This window comes from Panulirus ornatus, chromosome 20, assembly GCF_036320965.1.
Source record: "Panulirus ornatus isolate Po-2019 chromosome 20, ASM3632096v1, whole genome shotgun sequence".
In the NCBI taxonomy this organism is placed as follows: Eukaryota; Metazoa; Arthropoda; class Malacostraca; order Decapoda; family Palinuridae; genus Panulirus; species Panulirus ornatus.
Genome location: NC_092243.1, coordinates 68,588,797 through 68,608,590, shown reverse-complemented (window position 1 = coordinate 68,608,590; position 19,794 = coordinate 68,588,797). Strand labels below are relative to the sequence as shown.

The 19,794-nt window shown below is 40.9% G+C and overlaps 1 protein-coding gene across 4 annotated transcripts in view; it reads left to right on the top strand.

Moving 5' to 3' along the window:
- The window catches only part of LOC139756100 (uncharacterized), a 48,954-nt gene that overhangs the window by 19,628 nt on the left and 9,532 nt on the right, over positions 1-19,794 (top strand). For 2 of the 4 annotated variants that reach the window (XM_071675171.1, XM_071675167.1), the window contains 4 exons: positions 62-202; positions 3,744-3,866; positions 4,461-4,771; positions 9,145-9,401. In XM_071675171.1, coding sequence (XP_071531272.1) covers positions 62-202; positions 3,744-3,866; positions 4,461-4,771; positions 9,145-9,401 — 832 coding nt within the window. The remainder of the gene's footprint in view (positions 1-61; positions 203-3,743; positions 3,867-4,460; positions 4,772-9,144; positions 9,402-19,794) is intronic. The other 2 variants (XM_071675169.1, XM_071675168.1) reach the window with 2 other exon arrangements.

The following is a 19,794-nucleotide window of genomic DNA, read 5'->3' as shown; positions in this document are numbered from 1 at the left end:
TTCCCTGAAACTTTCATTAAGTTAATGGCATTGGCATTAGCGATGTCAAATTTGGGTGCAGGCAGGCACAACTAATTTACAGGAGTTAGCCCGGCTACTTCAGGAACAGGACAAGAAGAGACGTGGGGACCTCCTTCACCGAGATCAGCTTATGGCCATCGAGGCACAGGACAGAGAATTGGCCAAGGTGCTGCAGGAGCAGGTCTGTATAGAATAAAAGCTTTGATTTGCCTGCTTGAGATGAATTTCATTCTATGATGCAGAGAAAACTTTGATAAAGTTTTCATATTAATTTAGCTGGGTAATTGTTCTTAAAGTATCTATCATGTTAAAAAGATTAGATGCACTATGAATTATAATTTTTTAACATTGTGTGTGGACATTGCTTGCTTGGAACAGTGAAACTATTTAGTTTTTTCTTCCCACATGTGGGTTACTGGCATTCATCCCCAGTCCCACACCCTCTTTTTTCCATACACAACACTTGACAACTTATAACTCACATATATCTTTATTTCTTTTTCTGTTTTCATCTCATCTATCAGTACTCCAGAAATAATCCACTGTTGCAGATTCAAAATGATGCCACCAAGTGAAACGGGTTAGGTAGGTCAGATCCCAAAACCTACTTGAACAACTCATGCAACTGGGATCCAACTCACTTCCATAACTACATCTCCTAGACCTTGCTCTTTTACTATCCATTTTTATAGCTTTTAGACTCAATTTTGACCTTCCCTTTGTAGAACACCACCTTTTTGCCTCCTCCTGTGATCTTTTTCTTTACTCTGAAATCCAACTGTCCAAGGCTGCTTCACCTTTCCCCAGTCAGATCTCCAACTTTAATTTCTATCTTCATTTCAATTCCAAGGGAGGAGTTTGTGCCTTTTGTAATACAAAGACACCTGTTGCTCACCTCATGGATCTTGAGTCTCCTTGCTTTGATTCAATCTGGCTCAGAGTTTCTCCACAAAAACATTTAAAAGAATACTTAATGTGTGGTTGAAATCAGTCCCAGATGAACCAAGAATTGATAATCATGTAATATTAATGGCATCTGAGAAGTATATATACGTCTTGCACATAAAGAAAGATGTGTGATAAGTGCTTTATGCTAGTCCTGCCATCTGGCTAAATCTTGTTATAGGTACTCTTTGGTAGGTACCCTGTATTGCCTTGCCTTTGTTTTTGGTTTACTTCCCCCCAGTTTCTCCAGCTTTGTACAACTCTTTGAGTATTTGACTTCTCGCTATGAAGCTCTGCTCTCATCACATCCTCATACAGGTGACTTCAGTGTACACCACAAGGATTGGTTAGGCTCCAACTGAGACAATCTTGGTGCAGCCAAGGCCTTTCCCTTTCTCTCCTTACTGGGGTCAACATGCCATCAGTGAACTGAACCAGGGCATGTGAAGTGTCTCAGGTAAACTAGAGAAAGGTCTGTGGGGCCTGGTGGATAGGGGAGCTGTGGTTGTGGTGCATATATATGACAGCTAGAGAATGAATGTGAGCAGATGTGGTCTTTGTATGTTTCCTGGCTCTACCTTGCTGATGCAGGGGGTGCCGATGCTGTTTCCTTTGGGGTGGGGTGGGGTGGAGCTGGGAATGAATAGAAGTGAACAAGTATGAATATGTACATGTGTATTCATGTATGTGTATGTTTATGTATGTATGTGTATATGTATATGGACATGTGTGAGTGGATGGGTCTTTCTTTGTTTCCTGGCGCTACCTCGCTGACGTGGGAAACGGCAATTGATTATAATAATGATAATAATTTTCCTGTGCATGCAGCACAACATGTTTCCCGGGGACAATTTGCCTCATCATGAGCAAACAATTCATAAGGTTTTTTAAATCCCAACACCACCAAATAAATTCATTCTTTCCTCTGCCATTCTTGACTATGCACTGGCCTGACCGTTAAAGGAAAAGGGGGTGCCTTGTGGTTAAGAGAGGCTATGTAGGGGGGGTTGTCCTGGGTAACAAGATGTGTGTTCAATTATTTTTCTTATGTTTTTGTCTCTTGGGAAATTTTTCTTAACAATTTGGTTGATAATAGGATCTGTTTGAAAGTTACCTGGGGACAAATTAAAGCTCTTAGTATTAGCAATTAAAACAGATTCAGTGACATTACGGGGAGCATAATCAGAAGAGGGGTACAATGTGACTGGGTTGTTAAAGGCTACAGGGTGATCGTTTTCATGACACTGTTTAGCAATCGCATTTTTGTGGTCATCCCTGCATACAGAATGCTGGTGCCAGTAGCATTTCTCAGTTACTTTTTACTGGTTTGGCCACTGTAAACATCTTTTATGTGGCTACATTTGATGGCGTAAAAACTCCCAATTTTCAGATAAGTGATGGCGTAAACACTCCCAATTTTCGGATAAGTGATGGCGTATACACTCCCATTTTCGGGCTCACAGTAGCTAAGTTAAGAGAATAGGGCAACACTAAACATTTAGACCTATCATCATTTTCCACATTTTTGTTACTAGATGCATAAAATGTCTTCCTAGCTTTCTAGTAAGCCTTATTCACAAACCACTCAGGAAAACATAACTGCTTTTAGATATGACATATATGACTACATTCATTTACCGAATTCACAGACCACTTAGGAAAAGATAACTGCTTATAGATATGTCGTTTATGACTGCATTCGTCTACCAGACTTATGGAATGACATATCCATAATGCTCTTAAAAACATAGACATAAGTACAGACATTTTTACAGAAGAATCATTTACTGAAAAATAATGAATATAAATCTCGGAGTAGGTAGGCTTCCTGTAGATCTTAAAGGACAAGTGATCAGAGTATGTAGTTATCACCATATCAAGAAACAGCAGTTTGGCTTCTTTTTCGCTTTCAGTCTTAAATTTGATGATGGGGTGAATGTTGTTTAATTCATTAAAGAAAACATCACAATCTTGGGAAGATGGCCATAAGGACCACACATCATCATTGATCTAAACCAGATTTTTGGATGATTACTGATTGAAGTTAGAATTTCATTCTCAAAGTATTCCATAAATAATATTGCCAAGGTTAAACATTTAGCTAACCATTTGATGAGCTTCACTCTCTCTTCATACATGTCAGTTTCATGTCCATACTCATTTTTATTGATTCCATCCTTGAGTTCCTTGGTGTGTATGTACTGTATAGATGTGGAGAGGGTTCTAAAATTTCAAATATTGGAACCTTTCTTTGCAAAAGTGGAAGAACTGATGCAGAGATGTAAGAAAGAATTTTGAAAGATATGTGAGTTGCCTGAAGCCAGAGAAAGAGCTTGAGATATTGCATAAGTTGTTAAGATATCATTTTGCAAATGTGTGGATCATGGTTGAGGTATAGTAACCTGTTGAAATAAATATTCCTTGGAGTGCAGCCAGTAAGAAATAACATCATAATGAGGCATGAAAGAGGATAGGGGTGAATCTAGAAGTGAAGAACTGTGGGTTAGATTGGTTTGAGCATGAGAGAAACGTGCATGAAAAGGAAGGCTTAAGAGAAATTGTATGAATAAGGTGAAAAGAAAGAGACGGGATATGTAGTAAGAAGGATGTAAGCTAAGCCAAAAGTTTTATACACTTCTTGGAGGTGACAGGATATAGATTTTGCATGTCACTCTGCTGAACAGTGGGAAATAGCATTCTGGCCACAGATTGATAAATGATTGTACAGAATGTGTTTCAGCATTATTATCCAGACCAATTAGTTTTCAATGTTACAGGAACGCGCTAAAGCTAAAAAAGCTCGTGAGAAGGCTCGGCAGAAGGCCCTTCAGAAAAAACAGTCTCAACTTTCACATATGCCACCAGAGGACTTGTCTGATGCCAATGGACTTAGCTCTCAGGTTTGTCTATCAGTTGCTTTTACATTCTCTATATAATGTATTCCAGGCATGGTTGAAACCTGGACTGTGAACTGAATGCTCATAATCCCTCAAAAAATATGGGGGATAGAGACAAGGAGCCAACTGTTACTAAATGCACTAAACAGAGTCTGGATTGTTATTGCTCTTTAAAGTCTTCTTTTTCACAAAATGAATTCTTTGAATTTAGATTGATCATATAGTAATGACAGTTACAATGATTTTATTATTTTATTCTAATCTTTCCTATTATGAATGATCTGGGAAGACAAGTTTCCTATTTATGTTGTCGATATCATGAGAGAAAATGTTGAGAAGTTGCATTAAATACAAGTGTAGCTATATTTAGTACATATTGAGTATTAGTGTTTTGAAAATATTTTGACGCAACTGAGAAACAAAAGGAACGTAGAACACAGATGTTGTCAAATACAGATATTGTATTGCATTTGGTTCCAAATAAGCTGCAGTTGCAGGTCATTCAAGCTATTCTGCTAGTAGCCAGTTCCTGTCAGGGTTTAATTACAAGTTTCCCTGTATATTTACTGTTCTAAATGATTACCTTTTTCCTCACAGAGTGGAAGAAACAGCAACTCACCTTTAAGATCACTATCAGAACCCTCTGACCAACCTGGACCCTCTGGCTACACCCATCAGGAATCTCCTGGAGTCAGGGACTGTATAATCTCAAGCCCTACCTATGTTTCCCCAGATTCCCCCAGACAAGAACCTGAAATAGATTGGCAAGCTCCTCAAGGAAGACCACTGCAAAGACCAAACTCACTTGACCTGCCTGGAACATCACACTTTTCTTGTATCGTACCCCAGCAAGAAATATCAAGACATGCTCATCATCAGTTCCCTTTAGGCAAAACAAATAAGCCAAGGTATCTCGGTGAAAGAGAATGTGCTTTTGATATATATATTTATTTATTTTATTTATTTTGCTTTGTCGCTGTCTCCTGCATTAGCGAAGTAGCGCAAGGAAACAGACGAAAGAATGGTCCAACCCACCCACATACACATGTATATGCATACACGTCCACACGCGCAAATGTACATACCTATACATCTCAATGTACACATATAAATACACACAGACATATACATATATACACATGTACATAATTCAAACTGTCTGCCTTTATTTATTCCCATCGCCACCTTGCCACACATGGAATAACAACCCCCTCCCCCCTCGTGTGTGAGGTAGTGCTAGGAAAACACAACAAAGGCCCCATTCGTTCACACTCAGTCTCTAGCTGTCATGTAATAATGCACCGAAACCACAGCTCCCTTTCCACATCCAGGCCCCACACAACTTTCCATGGGTTACCCCAGACACTTCACATACCCTGGTTCAATCCATTGACAGCACGTCGACCCCGGTATACCACATCGTTCCAATTCACTCTATTCCTTGCACTCCTTTCACCCTCCTGCATGTTGAGGCCCCGATCACTCAAAATCTTTTTCACTCCATCTTTCCACCTCCAATTTGGTCTCCCACTTCTCCTCATTCCCTCCACCTCTGACACATATATCCTCTTGGTCAATTTTTCCTCACTCATTCTCTCCATGTGACCAAACCATTTCAAAACACCCTCTTCTGCTCTCTCAACCACACTCTTTTTATTTCCACACATCTCTCTTACCCTTACATTACTTACTCGATCAAACCACCTCACACCACATATTGTCCTCGAACATCTCATTTCCAGCACATCCACCCTCCTGCACACAACTTTATCCATAGCCCTTGCCTCGCAGCCATACAACATTGTTGGAACCATTATTCCTTCAAACATACCCATTTTTGCTTTCCTAGATAATGTTCTCGACTTCCTAACATTATTCAAGGCTCCCAGAATTTTCGCCCCCTCCCCCACCCTATGATTCACTTTCGCTTCCATGGTTCCATCCGCTGCCAAAACCACTCCCAGATATCTAAAACACTTCACTTCCTCCAGTGTTTCTCCATTCAAACTTGCCTCCCAATTGACTTGACCCTCAACCCCACTGTACCTAATAACCTTGCTCTTATTCACATTTACTCTCAACTTTCTTCTTTCACACACTTTACCAAACTCAGTCACCAGCTTCTGCAGTTTCTCACATGAATCAGCCACCAGCGCTGTATCATCAGCGAACAACAACTGACTCACTTCCCAAGCTCTCTCATCAACAACAGACTGCATACTTGCCCCTATATATTTATTTTTATTATTTTTATTATACTTTGTCGCTGTCTCCCGCGTTTGCGAGGTAGCGCAAGGAAACAGACGAAAGAAATGGCCCAACCCCCCCATACACATGTATATACATACGTCCACACACGCAAATATACATACCTACACCGCTTTCCATGGTTTACCCCAGACGCTTCACATGCCTTGGTTCAATCCACTGACAGCACGTCAACCCCGGTATACCACATCGCTCCAATTCACTCTATTTCTTGCCCTCCTTTCACCCTCCTGCATGTTCAGGCCCCGATCACACAAAATCTTCTTCACTCCATCTTTCCACCTCCAATTTGGTCTCCCTCTTCTCCTCGTTCCCTCCACCTCCGACACATATATCCTACTGTGTGCGAGTAGGTAGAAAGGAGGCTGAGTGGTTCTAGGTGAAGGTGGCTCTGTGGCAGGGATGTCTAATGTCATCATGGCTGTTTGATCTGTTTATGGATGAGATGGTGAGGGGAAGTAAATGCAAGGATCTAGGAGATAAGGGCATTTATGGAGTCTCTTGAGATTGGAGGGCCTGGAAGGTGAGTCATATGTTTGCTGATAACATAGCACTGGTAGCAGATTTAAGTTTTTGTGTTTGAGAGAGTGCATGAAAGGAAGAAGTTGAGACTAAATGTGAAAAAAGCAAGGTTATTAGGATTAGCGGTGCAAAGAGAGTTCAGTAGGCTATGAGTTTGAGTGGAGAAAACTTGATATGAAGTATTTTAGATACGTAAGAGTGAACACAGCAGTGAATGGAACAATGGAAGCTGAGTTGAGTCATAGGGTGAATGAGGAGGGAAAATTCTTGTAAGCATTAAGGAATGTGTGACAAGAGAAGTCATTATCTGGGAGGGCAGAGATGGATATGTTTGGATGTATATTAATCCTTATAGTGTGGTATGGATACAAGGCATGAGCTATAGATGAGAATACATGGAAGAGGATGAATGTGTTGGAAATGAAGTATTTGAGCGCAATATATATATTGAATAAGAAATGCCAAGATCAGTTAAGAGAGATGTAGTAATAAGAAGAGTATGGTTGAGAGAGGTGAAGAGGGTGTGCTGATTGACTGAGTAAGAGATGACAAGGCAGGATAGAGATATGGTATAAAAAGAGTATGGTAGATATGTATATGGATAGGGTTATACGAAGAAGGGTGGATGTGTTGGAAATTAAATGTTTGATAACAATATGTGGGGTGAGGTGGTTTGATTGAGTACGTAATGAAAGGGTAGGAGAGACGTGTGGAAATAAGAAGAGTGTGGTTGAGAAAGCAGAATTGGGTGTGTTGAAATGGTTTGGACATATGGAGAGAATTAGTGAGAAAAGATTGACAAAGAGGATATATGTGGTAGAGGTGGAGGGAGCAATTGAGGCATAAACATACAGGAGGGTGAGAGACATGCAAGGAATAGATTGAACTGGAATGATGTGGTATACCGGGGTCAACATGCTATCACTAGACTGAACCATAGCATGTGAAACGTCTGGGGTAAGCCATGGAAAGGTCTTTGGGGCTTGGCTGTAGATTAGGAAGCTGTGGTTTTGGTTCATTACACATGACAGCTAGAGACTGAGTGTGAATGAATGTGGCCTTCTTTGTCAGTTTTCCTGGCTCTACTTTGCTGAAGTTGGGGGTAGCGATGCTGTTCCCTGTGAGGCGGGGTAGTGACAGGGGTGGATGAAGGCAAGGAGGTATGAATATGTACATGGGTATATCTGTATATGTCTGTATGTATATGTTGATATGTATATGGGCATTTATGTATATATACATGTGTATATGGGTAGATGGGCCATTCTTCGTGTGCTTTCTGGCACTACATCACTGACATAGGAAACAACAATTGTGTATAATAATAATGATGATAATGATTTATTATATTCATTATACTTTGTCGCTGTCTCTCGCGTTAGCGAGGTAGCACAAGGAAACAGATTAAACTCATATACATACCTATACATTTCAATGTATTTTTTTTTTTTTTTTTTTTTTTTTTTTTTTTTTTTTTTGCCGCTGTCTCCCGCGTTTGCGAGGTAGCGCAAGGAAACAGACGAAAGAAATGGCCCAACCCACCCCCATACACAATGTATATACATACACGTCCACACACGCAAATATACATACCTATACATCTCAATGTACACATATATATACACACACAGACACATACATATATACCCATGCACACAATTCACACTGTCTGCCTTTATTCATTCCCATCGCCACCTCACCACACATGGAATACCATCCCCCTCCCCCCTCATGTGTGCAAGGTAGCACTAGGGAAAGACAACAAAGGCCCCATTCGTTCACACTCAGTCTCTAGCTGTCATGCAATAATGCCCGAAACCACAGCTCCCTTTCCACATCCAGGCCCCACACAACTTTCCATGGTTTACCCCAGACGCTTCACATGCCCTGATTCAATCCACTGACAGCACGTCAACCTTGGTATACCACATCGATCCAATTCACTCTATTCCTTGCCCTCCTTTCACCCTCCTGCATGTTCAGGCCCCGATCACACAAAATCTTTTTCACTCCATCTTTCCACCTCCAATTTGGTCTCCCACTTCTCCTCGTGACACATATATCCTCTGTCAATCTTTCCTCACTCATTCTCTCCATGTGACCAACCCATTTCAAAACACCCTCTTCTACTCTCTCAACCACACTTTTTATTATCACATCTCTCTTGCTCTTTGATTACTTACTCGATCAAACCACCTCAGACCACATATTGTCCTCAAACATCTCATTTCCAACACATCCACCCTCCTCCGCACATCCCTATCTATAGCCCACGCCTCACAACCATATAACATTGTTGGAACCACTATTCCTTCAGACATACCCATTTTTGCTCTCCAAGATAGTGTTCTCGTCTTCCACACATTCTTCAACACTCTCAGAACCTTTACCTAATTGTCTCTCCTGCCATAATGAGAAAGCATGAGAAATGAGTCATGTATTTACATGCAAGATTTTGAAAGCTTTATGTTCTTGATTTTATTATTTACAGACTTCCTGACCCTGACACACCTGCTGTAGAATTAACAGGCGAGAGCAGCAGCAGCTTAGAGCAAAGCCCAGCAATGGGATTTACCAATATTGCATGCGCCATTGACCCAACGTACCAGCGTCGAGTTATGCGAGGAGAGCTGGCTTCTCCCCAAGCTACCTTGCAATCATCATCATCATCATCCACAACTAGCAGTGGCACAGGAGGGTTGATTGGAGCTTCAATGGCCTCTCCAATCTCACCACTGCCACCTCCAGGTAACTACTTGAGTGCTGTACCATCACTGAGATGCTGAAAATTTCTGAACATCAACATATTCCAAAATTCATGGTTATTCATAATTCATGAATATTTTGTGTTCATTACATACTTCAAGAAGAACATAACACTAGTCATGAAAGAAATGTGAAATACCATGATATATGAATTACTATTATGTAGACTGAACGATGACATGTGAGGAGGACCAGACCAGACCCAGAGCCAAATATCATTGTGCTCATAATTTTTTTTACTATTTTAATGTAAAACACAACACTTCGTCTAGTAATATGATTTACTGATCACTACCCTACGGGTATTTAAACAAAGAACTTTATACACTTGTACTGTACAGGTACATTGTACTAGATATATTTCGGCAAAGGGGATAAGAGTGAGTGCTCAAATTACAGAGGTATAAGTTTGTTGAGTATTCCTGGTAAATTATATGGGAGGGTATTGATTGAGAGGGTGAAGGCATGTACAGAGCATCAGATTGGGGAAGAGCAGTGTGGTTTCAGAAGTGGTAGAGGATGTGTGGATCAGGTGTTTGCTTTGAAGAATGTATGTGAGAAATACTAAGAAAAGCAAATGGATTTGTATGTAGCATTTATGGATCTGGAGAAGGCATATGATAGAGTTGATAGAGATGCTCTGTGGAAGGTATTAAGAATATATGGTGTGGGAGGCAAGTTGTTAGAAGCAGTGAAAAGTTTTTATCAAGGATGTAAGGCATGTGTACATGTAGGAAGAGAGGAAAGTGATTGGTTCTCACTGAATGTAGGTTTGCAGCAGGGGTGTGTGATGTCCCCATGGTTGTTTAATTTGTTTATGGATGGGGTTGTTAGGGAGGTGAATGCAAGAGTTTTGGAAAGAGGGGCAGGTATGAAGTCTGTTGGGGATGAGAGAGCTTGGGAAGTGAGTCAGTTGTTGTTCGCTGATGATACAGCGCTGGTGGCTGATTCATGTGAGAAACTGCAGAAGCTGGTGACTGAGTTTGGTAAAGTGTGTGAAAGAAGAAAGTTAAGAGTAAATGTGAATAAGAGCAAGGTTATTAGGTACAGTAGGGTTGAGGGTCAAGTCAGTTGGGAGGTAAGTTTGAATGGAGAAAAACTGGAGGAAGTAAAGTGTTTTAGATATCTGGGAGTGGATCTGGCAGCGGATGGAACCATGGAAGCAGAAGTGGATCATAGGGTGGGGGAGGGGGCGAAAATCCTGGGAGCCTTGAAGAATGTGTGGAAGTCGAGAACATTATCTCGGAAAGCAAAAATGAAGGAATAGAGGTTCCAGCAATGTTGTATGGTTGCGAGGCGTGGGCTATGGATAGAGTTGTGCGCAGGAGGATGGATGTGCTAGAAATGAGATGTTTGAGGACAATGTGTGGTGTGAGGTAGTTTGATCGAGTAAGTAACGTAAGGGTAAGAGAGATGTGTGGAAATAAAAAGAGCGTGGTTGAGAGAGCAGAAGAGAGTGTTTTGAAATGGTTTGGGCACATGGAGAGAATGAGTGAGGAAAGATTGACCAAGAGGATATATGTGTCGGAGGTGGAGGGAATGAGGAGAAGTGGGAGACCAAAGTGGAGATGGAAAGATGGAGTGAAAAAGATTTTGTGTGATTGGGGCCTGAACATGCGGGAGGGTGAAAGAAGGGCAAGGAATAGAGTGAATTGGATCGATGTGGTATACCGGGGTTGACGTGCTGTCAGTGGATTGAATCAGGGCATGTGAAGCATCTGGGGTAAACCATGGAAAGCTGTGTATGTATGTATATTTGCGTGTGTGGACGTATGTATATACATGTGTATGGGGGTGGGTTGGGCCATTTCTTTCGTCTGTTTCCTTGCGCTACCTCGCAAACGCAGGAGACAGCGACAAAGCAAAAAAAAAAAGAAAATGTTTAGTGTGTACTGTATTACACATGAAACTACTAAACACTTAACCTATAGTGCTACTGAATAAGAATCTTATACTGGCATGATGAAAGACATCTCATAGTACAAGTACAGTATCTGGCAAGTGAGAAGTATGGGAGGGAGAGACTTCCAGTATTTGGATAATAATGTAAAGTGGATGATATATAGAACATATGTCTAAGGGAAGTATAATAAATCAGAGTCCTTGCTCTGGTTTGGTTATAAAAGTATTTCTGCATATACATGTGATTTATAACAGATGCATTAGTCAAGAACCAAGCAAAGCAAATTGTATAGAAATTAATTAAAAAGATAATCTACCTTATCATTAACTGAGTACATATAAATTGAGGTATAAGTTTGTTGAGTATTCCTGGTAAATTATATGGGAGGGTATTGATTGAGAGGGTGAAGGCATGTACAGAGCATCAGATTGGGGAAGAGCAGTGTGGTTTCAGAAGTGGTAGAGGATGTGTGGATCAGGTGTTTGCTTTGAAGAATGTATGTGAGAAATACTTAGAAAAGCAAATGCATTTGTATGTAGCATTTATGATCTGGAGAAGGCATATGATAGAGTTGATAGAGATGCTCTGTGGAAGGTATTAAGAATATATGGTGTGGGAGGCAAGTTGTTAGAAGCAGTGAAAAGTTTTTATCAAGGATGTAAGGCATGTGTACATGTAGGAAGAGAGGAAAGTGATTGGTTCTCACTGAATGTAGGTTTGCAGCAGGGGTGTGTGATGTCCCCATGGTTGTTTAATTTGTTTATGGATGGGGTTGTTAGGGAGGTGAATGCAAGAGTTTTGGAAAGAGGGGCAGGTATGAAGTCTGTTGGGGATGAGAGAGCTTGGGAAGTGAGTCAGTTGTTGTTCGCTGATGATACAGCGCTGGTGGCTGATTCATGTGAGAAACTGCAGAAGCTGGTGACTGAGTTTGGTAAAGTGTGTGAAAGAAGAAAGTTAAGAGTAAATGTGAATAAGAGCAAGGTTATTAGGTACAGTAGGGTTGAGGGTCAAGTCAGTTGGGAGGTAAGTTTGAATGGAGAAAAACTGGAGGAAGTAAAGTGTTTTAGATATCTGGGAGTGGATCTGGCAGCGGATGGAACCATGGAAGCAGAAGTGGATCATAGGGTGGGGGAGGGGGCGAAAATCCTGGGAGCCTTGAAGAATGTGTGGAAGTCGAGAACATTATCTCGGAAAGCAAAAATGGGTATGTCTGAAGGAATAGAGGTTCCAGCAATGTTGTATGGTTGCGAGGCGTGGGCTATGGATAGAGTTGTGCGCAGGAGGATGGATGTGCTAGAAATGAGATGTTTGAGGACAATGTGTGGTGTGAGGTAGTTTGATCGAGTAAGTAACGTAAGGGTAAGAGAGATGTGTGGAAATAAAAAGAGCGTGGTTGAGAGAGCAGAAGAGAGTGTTTTGAAATGGTTTGGGCACATGGAGAGAATGAGTGAGGAAAGATTGACCAAGAGGATATATGTGTCGGAGGTGGAGGGAATGAGGAGAAGTGGGAGACCAAAGTGGAGATGGAAAGATGGAGTGAAAAAGATTTTGTGTGATTGGGGCCTGAACATGCGGGAGGGTGAAAGAAGGGCAAGGAATAGAGTGAATTGGATCGATGTGGTATACCGGGGTTGACGTGCTGTCAGTGGATTGAATCAGGGCATGTGAAGCATCTGGGGTAAACCATGGAAAGCTGTGTATGTATGTATATTTGCGTGTGTGGACGTATGTATATACATGTGTATGGGGGTGGGTTGGGCCATTTCTTTCGTCTGTTTCCTTGCGCTACCTCGCAAACGCAGGAGACAGCGACAAAGCAAAAAAAAAAAGAAAATGTTTAGTGTGTACTGTATTACACATGAAACTACTAAACACTTAACCTATAGTGCTACTGAATAAGAATCTTATACTGGCATGATGAAAGACATCTCATAGTACAAGTACAGTATCTGGCAAGTGAGAAGTATGGGAGGGAGAGACTTCCAGTATTTGGATAATAATGTAAAGTGGATGATATATAGAACATATGTCTAAGGGAAGTATAATAAATCAGAGTCCTTGCTCTGGTTTGGTTATAAAAGTATTTCTGCATATACATGTGATTTATAACAGATGCATTAGTCAAGAACCAAGCAAAGCAAATTGTATAGAAATTAATTAAAAAGATAATCTACCTTATCATTAACTGAGTACATATAAATTGAGGTATAAGTTTGTTGAGTATTCCTGGTAAATTATATGGGAGGGTATTGATTGAGAGGGTGAAGGCATGTACAGAGCATCAGATTGGGGAAGAGCAGTGTGGTTTCAGAAGTGGTAGAGGATGTGTGGATCAGGTGTTTGCTTTGAAGAATGTATGTGAGAAATACTTAGAAAAGCAAATGCATTTATATGTAGCATTTATGAATCTGGAGAAGGCATATGATAGAGTTGATAGAGATGCTCTGTGGAAGGTATTAAGAATATATGGTTTGGGAGGAAAGTTGTTAGAAGCAGTGAAAAGTTTTTATCGAGGATGTAAGGCATGTGTACGTGTAGGAAGAGAGGAAAGTGATTGGTTCTCAGTGAATGTAGGTTTGCGGCAGGGGTGTGTGATGTCTCCATGGTTGTTTAATTTGTTTATGGATGGGGTTGTTAGGGAGGTAAATGCAAGAGTTTTGGAAAGAGGGGCAAGTATGAAGTCTGTTGGGGATGAGAGAGCTTGGGAAGTGAGTCAGTTGTTGTTCGCTGATGATACAGCGCTGGTGGCTGATTCATGTGAGAAACTGCAGAAGCTGGTGACTGAGTTTGGAAAAGTGTGTGGAAGAAGAAAGTTAAGAGTAAATGTGAATAAGAGCAAGGTTATTAGGTACAGTAGGGTTGAGGGTCAAGTCAATTGGGAGGTGAGTTTGAATGGAGAAAAACTGGAGGAAGTGAAGTGTTTTAGATATCTGGGAGTGGATCTGGCAGCGGATGGAACCATGGAAGCGGAAGTGGATCATAGGGTGGGGGAGGGGGCGAAAATCCTGGGGGCCTTGAAGAATGTGTGGAAGTCGAGAACATTATCTCGGAAAGCAAAAATGGGTATGTTTGAAGGAATAGTGGTTCCAACAATGTTGTATGGTTGCGAGGCGTGGGCTATAGATAGAGTTGTGCGCAGGAGGATGGATGTGCTGGAAATGAGATGTTTGAGGACAATGTGTGGTGTGAGGTGGTTTGATCGAGTGAGTAACGTAAGGGTAAGAGAGATGTGTGGAAATAAAAAGAGCGTGGTTGAGAGAGCAGAAGAGGGTGTTTTGAAGTGGTTTGGGCACATGGAGAGGATGAGTGAGGAAAGATTGACCAAGAGGATATATGTGTCGGAGGTGGAGGGAACAAGGAGAAGAGGGAGACCAAATTGGAGGTGGAAAGATGGAGTGAAAAAGATTTTGTGGGATCGGGGCCTGAACATGCAGGAGGGTGAAAGGAGGGCAAGGAATAGAGTGAATTGGAGCGATGTGGTATACCGGGGTTGACGTGCTGTCAGTGGATTGAAGCAAGGCATGTGAAGCGTCTGGGGTAGACCATGGAAAGCTGTGTAGGTATGTATATTTACGTGTGTGGACGTATGTATATACATGTGTATGGGGGGGGGGGGGTTGGGCCATTTCTTTCGTCTGTTTCCTTGCGCTACCTCGCAAACGCGGGAGACAGCGACAAAGTATAATAATAATAATAATAATATAAATTGAGTATGACTAATTTTCCTGCATCCAAGTATTCATATATCATGTAGCACATTCATTTCTCCCTTCCATTTTCACCAATTTTTTTTACATTATGCAGATCATCATTTGTTTCATGAGTCATTTACATAATTAAGATATACCTTATCATTTACTTCGTATTGTTTCTGTTTTACCGTATGCAGTAGCTTCTCACTCTTGCTTGTTTCCCTGTCTTATTACCTCTTCTGTCCACTGTACTGTCCAACCCATTTTTGCTGTTATTTTAGTGAATATCTACATGTTTTTTAAGAACTCACTGAAGACAGCTATGTAGAAAAGCTATATGAAAAATGCAATTTACCACATCATTCACCAAAAGTAAGATAAAAGCTTTTGATTGAAGGTGATGCTCTCCTCATTGGGATTGCAAGCATTCCTGTTCTATATACAGGTTGTACTTCTCTCATCTGGTGCTATGTGGTCCTGTAACTCCCATGGTCCAGCACATTTTGAATCTGCCATCATTAGTTTGTTGATCTGTCACCAAGGCAACGCTAAGGTGCCAATATCTGTATATACTGCATCCAAGCTGATCAACAGCCTGGTTAATTTCTTATATTTAGTTCTTTGCTGAAAATAAAAGCCAGAAAGTTAAAAGTTTTGGAAAACTTTGAAAGGTGCCAGGAGTACACAATTAGACAATGCACTTATAAAGCGGTTCAAACTCCCACGTGATGAAGGTGTAAACATTTCTCGATATGCTTATTGAGCAAGCTAAGGTTTTTCATAGAGAACTAAAGCTAGACTATGACTGTGAATATTCGCAAGGATGGTTACACAAGTTTAAGTGAAGACATGGAATTTCAGTACATAATGTGTGCAGCGATAAGCGTAGTACTGACAGGGAAGCTTGTAATGTAAGGTCTTATTAAAAGAATTTGTAAAAAATTCAATTCTCTTTTAAACAAGTAACAGCAATATGTACGGAGCGATAGATAGTGTATAGGCCAACTGCCTGGCTGGGACTGATGCAGCACAGGCTGGCTGCCTTGATGATAACAATAAAACAACCATAGTAACAAGAGTCAACCAAAGTCAACTACCAACCTGTGATCATTCGTTACATTAACTACTCGTCACAAAACTGCAATAAAGTTTTTGGGTGAATTGCACAGTTAGTGCCAGCAGAAAACTTAGCCCCAGAACATGTGTATAATGCTGACGAATCTGCCCTGTATTGGCGTTGTATGCCATGAAAAAACCTTGCCCAAGATAGTGCAGTCTCCATTTGGGGGTACTAATGATGTAATCTGATGTAGTAATAAAAACCTTGCTTGGAAGCATTAATGTTTGTATTATTTCCTGTCTTAAGCTTTGTTTTACCTTTGATAAGACCGCAATATGTATGTAGAATGAGCTGGCAAAACTAGGGGTTGGCCATATGTTTACATAAGGGGTTCCCTTATGGTTGATATCAGCTTTCTGGCATTTTCTGTTGTCTGACAATGGCCAGGTCCAAATTTTGCTGGATTAAAGAGGTTCAACCCGCAACACTTAAATTTTTACACACATATTCACCATAATTTTTTTTAATATGTCAATAATCGTTAGTTCAGTTGTTATGTAGGAACTTACTGAAAAAAAGTGTGTGGAAAAGTATATGAGAATTACAGTTGTTTGTATCATACGCTGATTATGATTTAATTGTTTTGATTGGTAGTCTATCGTGAATGTAATACTTTGGGGTGATTTGGGCATGTGGAAAAAATCTAAGACAGGGAGTTTACAGGGAGATTGTATGATAAGATTAAAGGAGTTGCTATGAGAGGAAGGCCACCTATGATATGGGGGAATAGAGTGGAAGAGTTCTGGAGGAAGAATGCATGGAATAGTGTATGCAAGGGATGCATGTAAGAACAGGGATAGACAAAGACTTTTAACATGGCCAACTCTTTTATGGGAGTTCCTGGAGGTAACAGGCATAAGAGATATAGCTAGATAGATAGGTAAAATGAAACAATGTTCATTATTTTTTTATTATTTTTTTATTTTGCTTTGTCGCTGTCTCCCGCGTTTGCAAGGTAGCGCAAGGAAACAGACAAAATAAATGGCCCAACCCACCCCCATACACATGTATATACATACACGTCCACACACGCAAATATACATACCTATACATCTCAATGTACACATATATATACACACACACAGACATATACATATATACACATGTACATAATTCATACTGTCTGCCTTTATTTATTCCCATCGCCACCTCGCCACATATGGAATAACATCCCTCTCCCCCCTCATGTGTGCGAGTTAGCGCTAGGAAAAGACAACAAAGGCCCCATTCGTTCACACTCAGTCTCTAGCTGTCATGTAATAATGCCCGAAACCACAGCTCCCTTTCCACATCCAGGCCCCACAGAACTTTCCATGGTTTACCCCAGACGCTTCACATGCCCTGATTCAATCCATTGACAGCATGTCAACCCCGGTATACCACATCGATCCAATTCACTCTATTCCTTGCCCGCCTTTCACCCTCCTGCATGTTCAGGCCCCTATCACTCAAAATCTTTTTCACTCCATCTTTCCACCTCCAATTTGGTCTCCCACTTCTCCTCGTACCCTCCACCTCCGACACATATATCCTCTTGGTCAATCTTTCCTCACTCATTCTCTCCATGTGCCCAATCCATTTCAAAACACACTCTACTGCTCTCTCAATCACGCTCCTTTTATTTCCACACATCTCTCTTACCCTTACATTACTTACTCCATCAAACCACCTCACACCACATATTGTCCTCAAACATCTCATTTCCAGCACATCCACCCCCCTGCGCACAACTCTATCCATAGCCCACGCCTCGCAACCATACAACATTGTTGGAACCACTATTCCTTCAAACATACCCATTGCTTTCCGAGATAATGTTCTCGACTTCCAAACATTATTCAAGGCTCCCAGGATTTTCACCCCCTCCCCCACCCTATGATTCACTTCCGCTTCGATGGTTCCATCCGATGCCAGATCCACTCCCAGATATCTAAAACACCTTACTTCCTCCAGTTTTTCTCCATTCAAGGTTACCTCCCAATTGACTTGACCCTCAACCCTACTGTACCTAATAACCTTGCTCTTATTCACATTTACACTTAACTTTCTTCTTTTGCACACTTTACCAAACTCAGTCACCAGCTTCTGCAGTTTCTCACATGAATCAGGCACCAGCGCTGTATCATCAGCAAACAACAACTGACTCACTTCCCAAGCTCTCTCATCCACAACAGACTGCATACTTGCCCCTCTTTCCAAAGCTCTTGCATTCACCTCCCTAACAACCCCATCCATAAACAAATTAAACAACCATGGAGACATCACACACTCCTGCCACAAACCTACATTCACTGAGAACCAATCACTTTCCTCTCTTCCTACACGTACACATGCCTTACATCCTCGATAAACTTTTCACTGCTTCTAACAACTTGCCTCCCACACCATATATTCTTAATACCTTCCACAGAGCATCTCTATCAACTCTATCATATGTCTTCTCCAGATCCATAAATGCTACATACAAATCCATGAAACAATGTTAATACTTTTATATAAAGTATTGTTATTCACTGCTCAGTGACCTGAGGTATCAACAGTGCTTGCAAAAAACATTGTCTACCTCCCCATACATTGTCAAAGGCAATGTCACACTTACATTTTATTACTTTGTCATCTCTCCTTTGGCCTTGATTACCATCTGCAGAAGTTTGATCATGAAACTGGCAATGTTTTAGAAATATTTTAGGCCCATGTTTTGGGTTCGTAGGGTCTTGATCTGAATGAGGTGAGGCACTGTTGTGTACCTACATTTTCTTGCTTCCAGGCAAGCATTCGGGCTTTCTCCTCCTTAGCAATGTAAGAGACAACCATCTTGAAGCACAGGTGGAAGAAATTCAGCACAGAACACCTATCCTTCAAGATAGCTTGAGGCACACTGAGACAGGTTCATAGTGCTCACACTGTTGGAAACTCTAATCTCAGCAACCAGATGTTTGGTGATTTCATTCTGAGAACATTATATACTAGTACCCACAGTAAACCTTAGCTGTGTATTGCCTTTAAATGTATATGAGGGGCAAACAAGGCTTTTTACAGACATTGCATGTGCTTGCCCTCACTTGTTTCAGAATATTCCACTTTTATTTCATCTATTTCAAAATCAGTATCACTTTCCTATATTTTGATCAAAGTTACGATCTCTTTGTAATAACACTTTAACATCCACTGAATCAGTATCTGCATCATTAGCACCCCATAGAAATTTGCTTGGCACTAATGAAAGGGAAAATAGTGAGCACAGACACGTGGGAGGGCTGGGGTCATACTTTACCCATTAGTGTTTTTTGGTTAACTGACATAGAAGGATTTTTTTCCTAATGCTTCTGACACAGGGTATCTCTGCATACTGAAAAATTTTGCCTTCAAATTTATTTGGGAATGGGATGAAGCAACGTATCCAAGTATGGATGCAGTCATCATGATGAAACCATATAAGCATGATTAAAGATGTATTAGGTTAATAAAGAGGGTTAAGGAGTATAGAGAGTCAGGGATGAGGCTTGACACAAATAGACGACTGTATGCAAGTTTAGTATTCGGGGATATTGACGATGGAAGGTAATTAAGGTGTATGACTACACTTATAGGGGTATATGCTGTGGGTAGTAAAATTGTATGAAAGCTATAAGTATCAGCAGAAGTGGGCAGATGCAATAT